Here is an 11362-nt window from a genome sequence, read left to right as displayed (position 1 = left end):
ATCGACGTGAGATTCGCCACGGTGTTGATGAACGCAAAGGTGTCGAAGTCAAGCGCGAAGATCGACACCCATGCAAAGATGGAGAAGAGAAAGCCAAGACCAAAGCACACACCGAAGCCCATGAGGCGCTGCTCAAAGCTGAGCGAGGGGCACATGCTCTCTCCCGCTTCCTCCTCCTGTGCGTCGCCCTGGCCGCCGGTGAGCGGCACACTGGAGGCCGCGCTGTACAAACCGTCCACATTGACGTACGTCGACATGTGTCACCGCTACAACTGGAGTCTCCCCCTCTCTTTCTCTGTCGCTGGTGCAATTCAAGTACCTCGCTAGCGACACACACACACACTGTGTAAGAGCCAATATGTAAAGCACAAGAAGGCGGGTGTTGGTGGGGATGCTGATCTGCACAACGGAGGCGCGGCATTCAATTGTTTGCGCCGTGTGCCAAGAAACATAGACGATGGCACAAGAGACAACAATCCACACACACACACACTCACTCACACATTCACACACACACACACACACACACACAGTAAACCCCATGTGCACAGTTCCAAGACCATCACCATCTCCACGACCGACAATCACCAGAAGAAACCCTCTTTTTTCCACTTTCTCTTTTCTTCTTATGGGCGGTGGCAATATATATATATATTTACCGCGTACTCGACTGCCGCGCCCGTGCCCGCACCGCCTCCTCCTGCTGCCGCTGCGGAATCGTCAGCAGTATGTTCCGCGCCACCTCCATAATGTGTTTGAAGCGGTCCGGGCCGAGGAGGATGCCACCGAACCAGCGCGTCACGACGACCACGTAGCCGTCCACGTTCATCTGCTCCAGCAGGAACATGATGCGCCCGGCGGCACCCGTCTCGCCGTCGTCGTCGTAGTCGTGGTGCAGCACGCCACTGCTGTCGGTGAAGCGGTAGGCGTAGATGGTCGGGTGCGCCGCCTCCGCGATGTGTCTCTGCTGCCGAAGATGCAGCACTACCGCACGCACCATCTCCTCCGAGTCCACACGGGCCATNTGCGCGACGAACTTGGACTTGCGGTCGGCGATGGCGTCGCTGGCCCACACCTGCACTGCCCGCGCCTCCCGCGCTGCCGCTTCTGCGAGCTGCGTCTGCGCCTCCTCCCGTGCGTGCGTCTCCGTCTCCGTCGCCGCGGCGTCGCGCGCCTTCTGCAGCTGTGCAGCGAGGTCCTGCGCGAGGATGACCACCTGCAGCAGCATTGGGCCGCCCAGCGGCACCTCGTCGCGGACGGCCCGCGTCAACTGTGTGGCGAATTCACTGATGAGTGGCGCGTTCGGCCCCGCCACAACAAACAGCGACGGGTGCGACGTCTCCGGGTAGCCGTGCGGCGGGATGGTGATGTGCAGCACAAAGCGGAACGCCAGCGTCACGACGAGGGTCGCCGCGTCCGTGGGGTGCCGGCTGATCTCGTCGGTGAACATGGACACCAGCATCTCCAACTCCTCGGCGTGTTCTTCCTGCATTGTGGCGGAGTGGCCCCCCCCTTCTCCCACGGCAGTGCGTTGGAGGCAGACCCCTACCAGCACACCCGCCCCCCCCCTTTCCTTTGTCCCACCAACGCGAAAGTGGGGAGTTCCAACAAGAATGGAAGACAAAATGAGGAAAAGAAAAAAAAAGGAATGTGAAATAGAGAAAGAGAGAAGGACGGAGGGAGGCAGGGAGAAAAGCACACAGAAAGGAAGAAGCATCATCTGGGAGATGCGGAATTCACGTTTAAACAATTGAAGATGGCATGGAAGGGGCAGCAGGCGGCTTTATTTCCTTTTGTTTATCCTTCCTCCCAAGAGAGAGAAATAGGGAGAGAGAGAGAGAGAGAGCGGATACCACCTGCGGCGCAATGCTCCTTTCTCATGTGCCTGAACCCTTTGCCGCCTCCGTCCGTGTGCTTTGAATCAGCAGCGAGTCAAGAGACAAACGCGAAGGGCGACTCTCTGTAAGCGCGCTTGCGCACGCATGTAAGTATGTGCGTTCGTGGGTCCGTTGGGAATGAGTTAGGTACCATTGTTCGCCCTGCCCGCTCCCGTCCTTTCCTGTGCCGTCGTATTACTATCATACTCAAGTGTGTATGTGCATGTGTGTGTGTGAGAGAGAGAGAGGTGGGATGTGCGGCGTTGACGGCTGGCTATTCCTTGTTCTCCGCCTTCTGGCTCTCCTCGAGGATGGTGTCAAGCTTGCTGTCGATATCCAGCACCGTGGAGGAGAGGTGACCGAGCACCGTCGACACTTCGCTGCGAAACGTTGCCTCTGCCGCCATCAGCTGCTGCATTTCGCCCACCTGCCGCTCAAGAGCCGTCTGCTTATGGAGCAGCTGGTCTACCTTGTNGCCTCTGCCGCCATCAGCTGCTGCATTTCGCCCACCTGCCGCTCAAGAGCCGTCTGCTTATGGAGCAGCTGGTCTACCTTGTTTTCGAGTTCTACCAACCTGTCGCCCGCGAGAGCCGTCCTGGCCGACGGCAGGGGCTCTTCCATCGGCTTCGCTGCTGGTGCTCTTACTGTTGGTGTTGGTGCTGGCGCTGTCGTCGCCCCCGCATGCGGCGGGGCGGGTGTCACGAGCGGCTCCGGCACCGGCAGCTGGTTATAGATGTACCACGCACGCTTCATGCCATACTCGGTGCGACTAGGCTGGTGGTTGCAGCGCGGCAGCAGGTTGCGCGTTGTGATGCTGACGCGGTGCTCCCTCCGCACCTCTGTAACGTCCTTATCCTTCAGCAGGTGGCGGTTCACCACTTCCCCCGCGAGCTCGGGCGTCAGCACGTCGATGGCGCGGTCAGAGGTGCCATGTGGGTAGTAGTGATACGCCTCACCGCGGAACAACAGCAGCGAGCGTGGCTCCAGCACGACGGATTGTATCGGCCGCTCCGTCGAAATGCCTTCGGTGAAGCGGAAGGTGTCGTTGTAGTGCTCCATTGGCTGTGTGTGCGGCTCCCGCCGCGCGTAGAAGAACATGACGCACGGCGAACTGAGTGACAGGACAGAAACGACTGGGAAGTAAATAGGGCCGTCGCAGTGTGCGGCGATGCCTTCACCGACACTGTACTCATGCACGCGAACGCTGTTGGGGAACGTGCTCGGGGTGAAGATGCCGTCGTGCAGCAGCATGTCATTGCACGCATCCACCCACGGCGGCATGTTTCGGTCTGCCACAAAACTCTTATTGCACACATCACACATGGTGCATCCCCACTCCTGTGCTGTTCGTTTGGTGAGGTGCGTCTTGAGTTCGTTCGGCGTGTCCCGCACGAGATCTAATATTTGCTCCTCTTCCTCCTCTGAAATGTAGTTGGGAATGTAATAGATATCAGGAACACTCCCCACACGGTACTGATCCAGAGACATGTGATACGGAGCAGCAAGAGAGGCGGTGTTGCCTCCGGCATCACTATTACCACTGCTATTGCTCGTCTCTCGCGCAGCCTGCATCCGCTTGATGTGTGATGTGAGTTTCAGCGGCTTGGGGAACACCTGCTCGAAGATCTGCTTCAGTTCCGCCTTTGGCTCCCACGGCTTCGCGTTCGTGGCAGGGTCCCACGGGGAGAGTTTCGCCGCGTTGAAGTTGCCGCTCTTGCCATCCTTCTTCCGCCACGTGGCGACGAGCGAGAACGTCGCGTAGTCGCCGGCGCTGGCGTGCACGCGTTTCACGAGGCCCGTCACCTCCACCGCGCTGGTTGTGGATGGCGGCTGCACCGCCGTCACGGGGTACGTGTAGGACTCCAGCTGCAGCGTGAAGGCGATGCCCGTCGCGCACGCGTCGGCGACGTCGATGCGGCCGACGCCGAAGCCGAGGCCGTTGGCCGGTCGCAGGTACACCATCCTGTCGTGGTCGATGAACAGCTCCCCCTGTAGCTCCTCCGTCAGCACGAGCCACGGGCCATACATGTCCCGCACGAAGTCAAGGCGCGTCACGGGACTCGTCTGCAGGTCCTGCACGAGCTCGGCGGCGTCCATGTCCTTCGTGCCATCCACGGAGAAGTTGGGGGTGGAGAACTGAAAGCCCGACGTCTTCATGGCCTCCTCCACGTTGCCGAAACTGCTGCTGGTGCTGTTGCTGCTGTTGTGCCGCAGTGCACAGCTAGCTGTACGCCAGTGGGCCTTGCGAGGAACAGCACTGCTACCACCACCACCACCACCACCAACAACAGCAGCAGCAGCAGCAGCAGCAGAAGAAGTGAGGATTGGCAACAGATGGTAGCGACGCATTTCGGGATATGTTTCGCCTCAGCAGTTCGTTGTTTTGAAACAACTAACGAAACCAATCCAAAAAAAAAAAAAGATCTATCATCATGAGCAGTGGAAGCCATAGAAACAGCGACAAGAGCCACAGCAGCAACGACACAATGAACGAAAACAGACAAAACATCTCGGACAGGCACGCATTGTCAATGGTACAGAGCCGCATACAGGGAAAAAGAAACGCACATATAACAAAAATAGACCATAAACGATGAAGCATTTTACAAAAAAGCTCACTTGGGGCTTAGGTGTCCATCCCTTTAACCTCTACAGAGAGCCGTTGGGTTTACTTTTCACACATTGACTGTTCCTCATAACTATCCACTTCAGCAGCATTCACCTTGGCACCACCACTGCCGACTTTTATCGCGTGCGCGGCACAAGACGGTGGAGAATCTGGTAAAGCGTTGACTACTCCAAAACGTCGTTGCAGCGCTCGTTTCCAATCACGCAGCGATAGGTTCCACTTCCCAAATGCCACATCACGCTCATACAGCGTGTAGTGTAGATCCAACAGGGAATGCGGCTCGTGATCAGCCAGAAGGTGACGGATTTGCTCTTCATAGTAGCGGATGTACGCACGATCCACCGCCACATGCTTTTCCACCTGGGCACTACTTAACTGTAGCCAGGATGGAACTTGCTCGAGTACGGGAAGGCGTACGCTTAAAGTAATTTCACCAATAACGTCGTTGCAGGGAAATCCCACATCGACGACACTTGGTTGTTGTTGTAGAATCGACTGCTGCTGCAGTGTTTTTCTCACAGGAGATTCCTGCATTAATGCCACCAGTGGCAATGTTATACGCTCAGAAGCGTCGTAGAGACTTGGTGTGAGCAGCGCTCGAAGGGAGACCACCACACGGCCAAACTCAGCCGCTTGAGAGGAGGTTTGATGAATGGTGTGACGCGAAGATGTGGCACGGCTACTGCGCGATGTGGAGCGCGATTTCACCTTACCCGAACGAGACAAGGAGCCCGAGGCCGCGGCCTGGCGCTTGACGGTTATCACGAGCTCGTGGTGTCCGCGCCTGCCAACATCTGGGATGTCAAGTCGAACGACGGCGCCCTGTCTTTCTTCTGGCGCAGACCAAATGATAGAAGCTTCCTCACGGTCACAGTTCACCGTCACTGTTTGCGTCTGCTCGCCATGAGTCCCCCCTTCATCCCAATCCCTCTGCTGTTGCTGTCGTGCGTCAGGACGGTTGATGCAGAGTGAATCGATGCAAACGTAGACGGTGGCGGCAACAGGGCGTGTGGCGACGCGACTCCGTATTTCCGCGTGCGCAGTCTCCAGGTTGCTCGTCTCCGTCATAATGGGCTGAAGGAGCGGCAGCGCCCTCGGCCTGTATTTGCGGAGCAGCGAGGCAACGTCATTTTCGACGTCTTCGCACGCCCTCACAACCTCTGCCGCCTCGCGATGGATGAAGCCGTCGGACTTGAGTACCACACCTAGACGCCCAATCAAGCCACCGTCAGAGTCGAAGAGCGGAACCCAGCACTCATTCGCCGTCCCCGCCACCATGTTCCGCAGACGTATTTCGGCAAATGACATGGTGATCGACTGCAGATAGCGGTGCTGCGCCACCTTGAAGCGTAGCCGTGAGTGCTGAGGGTCATAGAGCTCCACCGTCACCGAGTTCTTGACGTCGTTTGCTGCAAATGTGATGTGCGTGGCGCCGTCATGCTGCGATGTGCGGAGCACCGCCTCCCCGTCCAGGTACACCTTCACATAGCAGCCACTGGCGGGCGCAAAGTCGCGAATGCCGATGATGCGTATTTCCATCGGCGACGATATCACATCCGGGCCGTACTGCTGCTCCAGCTCACGCACGAGTTCCCCTTCGCGTCCTGCGTAATCTACGAGGAGGGACTCCGTGCGGTGAAGCTGCTCTGGGGCGTAGCGGTACAACAGCCGCTGCACACGCTCTCGGAACGCGGTGGGCCCTTTGCTCAAAATAGGAACCCCGCCAAAGTTCACCGCGAAGAGTCTCACCTGCACCAGTCCTTTGAAGTGAGCATCACTACTGCCGGCATGACGCACAAGCGGGAGAGTGAGTACCGTCTCTGTCTTCCGCGCCAGCGTGCGGAGCGAGAGAACAGCCAGACCCATTTCTGCATCTTCGGTCCCAGCGAATCCTTTGCTGACAACAGCAATGACGAGTTCGTCTCGCTCCGGTAGAATACCTTGGAGGGTCACGGTATGATTAAATTCACCCACACCAGTGTTGCTGGTGCGCACAATGCCCGTTGCGCAATGATGCAGCCCTGCCTGAACAACGGCATACACTATGGCCCGTTTTGAGAAGCCAGTGCCGCTTGACGCGGATCCGAGATCTATGACTGTTGCTGTTGCTGCTGACGCTTCTGTTGGGCTGTCCCACTCGGGAGCCGACGCCTCCCACCGATTAACCGTCACGCGCAGGTTACAGTAGGGTGGTTCCGGTCCGATCGTCTTCATGTAGCGATCCAAGTTATGCACCGATGTGGCGATTACGTCCAATCTGTGCAGCGCACTGCGGCGGTGCTTCCAGAGAAACAAACGTAATCGTTCTATGCGTTTCGAAGTCTCCGCGTGATCAAAGTGAACGCGCGGGCGGCGGCGGCGGCGGCGATCACGCCCACCACTACTGCTGTAACTATTCTTGCTCGTCTCCCTTGAAGAGATGTTACTGAGCAGCGCGAGGGTGATTGAGCCGCATGGCGTCGCTTCACTCGTGCCGGCTGCACGTACAAGTGTGTGCGTGCGAATGCCTTCCTGTAGTGCCGCAACGACGAGTACCTCGCCCACCTTCGCGGCAGCGGCAAACACCATGACGCGAATCGCCACCTCTGCCCCAATAGGGAATTGAAAGGACTGGTTGAACACCGCTGTCTGTTGGAGAGGCACGACACGTGTACAGCAAGACGTGCCGTTAGCCTCCAGACGAACGTGGCACGCGGGTCTGTTGAGCAGCGGCACTCCCATTGCTGTTGTCAGACCCCGCACATCCACCACCGTCGCGGTGACGATCTCCTGCCGGTTGCGCTTGTAGCGCGCAAGCACCGCATCGATCTCGCGCGGAGTCTTGCTGCTGCAGTTCCCGACNGAGCCACTCGAGACGATGCAAGTCACGGCGGCCGGCTGCTATCAGTACGTGGCGGATGCGGCGCCGCAGCGACTCCTCCGCTTCGACTGGGAGGGGGGCGCCAGGCCGCGCGTTGAGGCCGCCGCCGCGTAACGTGAGGCACACTTCGCCGCACACATGCGCGTCGCTTCTGCCAAACTTCCGCACCAGCGCCACTCGCCGCGTTTGCGGCGCCGACCCGTGCAAGTTACGCAACGAGATGATGGCCATACCGAAGCGTCGCACTTTCCCAGAGGCTGTCTGCAGAACCGCCGTGATGCTCATGGCGTTTCCCTGTGGTCCCTCGAAGCAGACTTGCTCGCTGTGGAAGACGGGATTTCTTGTGAAGGCCACAAGCGCCGTTTGCGCCCGAGCGGCAGAGGTGCGGAGGAGAATGAAGAGATGATGCCTCGTCGTGTGCTGCGTTGTCAAGTGGCGGCACGCTAGGACATCTACCTGCAGGAAGTCCACTGTGCGTGGCTGTTGTTTTTGCTGTTCAGGAACCTGTTGTGTTGGCTGCTGCTGCTTCTGCGGTGCCTGCTGTGGTGGCTGTCTTGTGCACTGATGGCACGGCGCAGCATTCGTTGGCTGTTCCTCATCCTCCACGTCTAACCAACTGTCCTGCTCAACGAGGGCCCTTGTTGCTGTTGTTGTTGCAGCTGCCGGTTGTGGTTTTGGTAGGGGTGGTGGTTCCGGTACAGGCGCTGTTGCAGCGACGGGTGATTCCTCTATGGTAACGTTGAGGGAAGGGTTCAGTCGTGCAACTGGAGATGCTCGTCGAAAAGGAGCCCCCGCCGCCTTTGTTGTCGTTGCTGTTGTTGTTGTGATTGTTGTCATCGTAGTCGCTGTTGCTACTAGCGGAGCTGTGGAGGACGAGTACGGCTCAAATATTTCTTCAAGCTCCTCAAACGTCATATCAAAGTCGTCATTTCCAGCAAGATTGGTCTGGATGCGGAAACTCTGGTCCAATGAAATAGATTCTTCCAATGTCAGAATGTCAGTAAACACGGTGGGATCTTTCTTTTCGTTGGCCATATCGTTCTTGTTGTTGTCTTTATCAAATGGAATACATGCAACGGCTGTCCGTTGCGCGGTGGTAGCACCGGTGGCCATGGTGGTGCGCTGCGAGTCCTCGCAAACCTGCCGCACCCACGCCATGCGTGTGCAATGCTCCTGAATCGTCGCCATCTCAAGCCGCTGCTCCGAGGCGCAGCTGGAGTCAATACATACAATGTGGTGCACCTGCACGTGGTTATCCGATGCTGCTTCGGTGATGGCGACATACCCGAAGGCGTACACCACCTGCCGCTCGTACCCCTCGCAAAGGGGGCGGTGACTACAATGAAGGGCATTCTGCACGTACACCATCCCACTGTCGCCACGCAACGGCAGCGGCAGAAGCTGCTCTTCGCGTGCCTCCTCGTGCAGAAGGAGAGCCGTGACCGAGAACATGCAGAAGTCGCGCTTCGGCGTGTGTGTGGCGAGCTGCTTGCACCGCGCGTACACCACCTCACCCTCATCCTCCGAGTCTATGATTGTTATGTTGTCCACAAAGGCGTCGTAGCGGTGCGTCTGCAGCGGGTCCCCGACGAGGCGAAAGAACGTCGCGAGGGAGCACGCAATAGAGGTGGAGACGCGGTACGCCTTGAGCAGGGAGGGCGCGGCGAGACACTGGCGCGCCTCACACTCCTCCACCTTGCAGCCTTCCTGAACCAGCACGAAGCGCCATGTTGCGGCGGCGTGCAGCTTCAGTAGCGGCCGCAGCACACGCCGCCGCGCCGGCGTGAGACTGCCGGGGGCGTACGGGTTGTGCTCGATGTGGAACGACGGCTCTCGTGGCTCGGGGGAGCTCACGGCGGTGCTCGCCTCCGCCAACTGCTGCTGCAGCGCCAGCGTTCCCCGCAGCATCATCCGCTGCAGCATCTCACACAGGTCCCGCATCCGCGCGATCTTCTCCTCACACCACCCGAGTACAGACGCGGCGTGAACACCAGGTGCGTGCACGAAGGAAAGCTGCACGCACGGGCCAGGCATCTCGTAGGCGACGAATGCGGAGAGGTGCACCCACCCGCGCACGTAGTCACAGGTGGGAGGCGCCCGCGTGTGGGCGACGCTGCGGATGGCGTACACATACACCTGCGACGCCAGCAGATCAGACGCGCCGTTGCAGCATGCGCTGCCGTGTCGCCGGCGCGCGGCGCTACTGACGAAGCGCCGCAATGGCTCGTTCGAATTGAGACGCTCGGGGAGGTGGAACGCGACGCAGCGATGCAGCGTGACCAGATCGAGTGGCGGAAGGCGGTCGTACGCGGTGTGCATCCACAGCGCATCGCCGCGTTCGTCGATAACGTCACACAACAGGACGCCGTCCTCATAGTACTGCACGTTCTGCGGCGTGGTAATGAAGGCAGTAAATGCCTGCATACTGCAACTTATCTTCGTAACCACCTTGGTCACGGTGCAGGTCTCCGCTGTCGCATGCCCGTTTATATGGTTGCCCTTGTGGACGTTCGTTTTGGTTTTGTTTTCACCGCCGCCACTGCTACTGCTGCTGCTGTTGCTATTCCTGGAGCCGCCTACGTCGCTGCAGCGCGGCGCAGGAAAGACGTACGGCATGGTGTACACTTTGCATTGCGCGGCATGGCTCTTTGCCTGGTCCCAGCGGTCCCCCTCCGCGCACAGCAGCAGCGCCTCCCTCACGGCCCACTCGCTGTCAACGCTGCACATTGCATCAACGGGATGTAGGGCTAACAGGAACGCCAACTTCACAGAGTAAAACCTGCAACTACTAGTGTCTTCGTTGGGCTGTGCATTAAAGACCAAAACAAGCAAGCAAACCAAAGAAAAAAAAACACAGAAGGAGCGGTCAAGGGGGATGTTTTCCATGCACTCTGTGTGTTTGCCCTGAGTGGGCTGCAAAGGGGGCAGAAACGACTGCGAATACAGCAGTGGGCATAACACTACACAACACAACTCCCTCCTCTGTGATTGAGCAACAGAAGCAGAAACAACAGGCACGCATAGGCCCCAGAGAAACTGAAATGCGTCAAGCTGCCGGTTTCCTTCCGGCAAAACGGGCGTAGTTTGAGTAAGACCGCCCCACTTTGGACGCCGCCCTCGTCCAGGACGGCACCTGCTGCTGCTGCTGCTCCTCCCGCAGGAGGCGTGCGTGGCGGCCCTTTTCCTCCAGGCTCATCTCGGCGAAGTACGCCGGCACCTCCCAATCCGGAACAGTCGGCTCCCACTCCTTCTTCCGTCGGTCCTCCGTGCCGGGGCGCTGCTGCTGCTGCTGCTGCTGCCGCAACGCCGTGTGGAACTCATCTCCAGCACCAAAGATGCGCTCCGTTGTGTTGGCCCCGCCAGTTGTCGCGCCCTTCCGCTGCTGCTTCTGGCGTTTTTCGTGTCGCAGCACATACTGAATGCGCTGCTTGAACTGTGCGTTGTGAAGGCGCCGCTCCACAAACGTGGGGGGCTTCCCTAATGTCCGTGCGACTTGCCGAACGGTGGCCCCGCCGCGGATCATGCGGTAGATCGTCGTGTCCTCCTCAAAAGAGAAGAACTTGCTATGGCTGAACGGGTGGTTCGCTGGATTCTTCAGCTCCTCCTCGCTCACGCCGTTCAGACCAAAGGCGGAGTTCATCATGGTGTCCCACTCCAACGTGGACTTCATGCTCCATTTGTCGCCATCCGCAAAGTCGTCCGGCACGCGGCGACGCCGCAGTCCCGCCTTGGGCGTAAAGCGCGACCCCCCATCTGTCTTTCTGCTGCTGCTGCTATTGCCGTTCTTTTCCTCCGTATCGGCTCCCGAGTTCTCCGCAGGACGCGCGCTCAGCACCCCGCTGCGTTGCAGCAGCTCGTAGGCGGTGTTGACGACCGTCATCTTGTGGTCATCGCCGCTGCTGAGGTCGGGGTGGTGCAGGCGGGCAAGGCGCAGGTACTGCGACCGCACCCCCTCGCTGGTGGCGTGCTGCGGGTTGCCCGCATCGAGCCCAAGCA

The 11362-nt window shown here is 58.9% G+C and overlaps 6 protein-coding genes across 6 annotated transcripts; 1 reads left to right on the top strand and 5 right to left on the bottom strand.

Annotated features, from left to right (window-relative positions):
• Positions 1-327, top strand: DQ04_05621050 (hypothetical protein; the record flags this gene model as incomplete). Its single annotated transcript, XM_009314294.1, has 1 exon — positions 1-327. A coding segment is annotated over one exon (327 nt), but the record flags the coding sequence as incomplete, so codon positions are not given.
• A 328-nt stretch (positions 328-655) lies between these two features.
• Positions 656-1492, bottom strand: DQ04_05621040 (hypothetical protein; the record flags this gene model as incomplete). Its single annotated transcript, XM_009314293.1, has 1 exon — positions 656-1492. One exon carries the CDS (start codon positions 1490-1492, stop codon positions 656-658), a length of 837 nt encoding a protein of 278 aa, XP_009312568.1.
• An 850-nt stretch (positions 1493-2342) lies between these two features.
• Positions 2343-4226, bottom strand: DQ04_05621030 (alkylated DNA repair protein alkB like protein 6; the record flags this gene model as incomplete). The annotated part of the gene is made up of 1 exon (XM_009314292.1): positions 2343-4226. One exon carries the CDS (start codon positions 4224-4226, stop codon positions 2343-2345), a length of 1884 nt encoding a protein of 627 aa, XP_009312567.1.
• Positions 4227-4545: 319 nt separating this feature from the next.
• DQ04_05621020 (hypothetical protein) lies at positions 4546-7074 on the bottom strand (the record flags this gene model as incomplete). The annotated part of the gene is made up of 1 exon (XM_009314291.1): positions 4546-7074. The coding sequence occupies one exon, from the start codon at positions 7072-7074 to the stop codon at positions 4546-4548; it is 2529 nt and encodes an 842-aa protein (XP_009312566.1).
• A 100-nt stretch (positions 7075-7174) lies between these two features.
• Positions 7175-10093, bottom strand: DQ04_05621010 (hypothetical protein; the record flags this gene model as incomplete). The annotated part of the gene is made up of 1 exon (XM_009314290.1): positions 7175-10093. The coding sequence occupies one exon, from the start codon at positions 10091-10093 to the stop codon at positions 7175-7177; it is 2919 nt and encodes a 972-aa protein (XP_009312565.1).
• Positions 10094-10412: 319 nt separating this feature from the next.
• DQ04_05621000 (hypothetical protein) lies at positions 10413-11246 on the bottom strand (the record flags this gene model as incomplete). Its single annotated transcript, XM_009314289.1, has 1 exon — positions 10413-11246. The coding sequence occupies one exon, from the start codon at positions 11244-11246 to the stop codon at positions 10413-10415; it is 834 nt and encodes a 277-aa protein (XP_009312564.1).
• Between the last annotated feature and the right edge of the window lie 116 nt (positions 11247-11362).

This window comes from Trypanosoma grayi (assembly GCF_000691245.1).
Source record: "Trypanosoma grayi strain ANR4 Tgr_562_V1, whole genome shotgun sequence".
NCBI lineage: Eukaryota > Euglenozoa > Kinetoplastea > Trypanosomatida > Trypanosomatidae > Trypanosoma > Trypanosoma grayi.
Note: the sequence above shows the minus strand (reverse complement) of the source record. Positions and strands in the feature narration are given on the sequence as shown.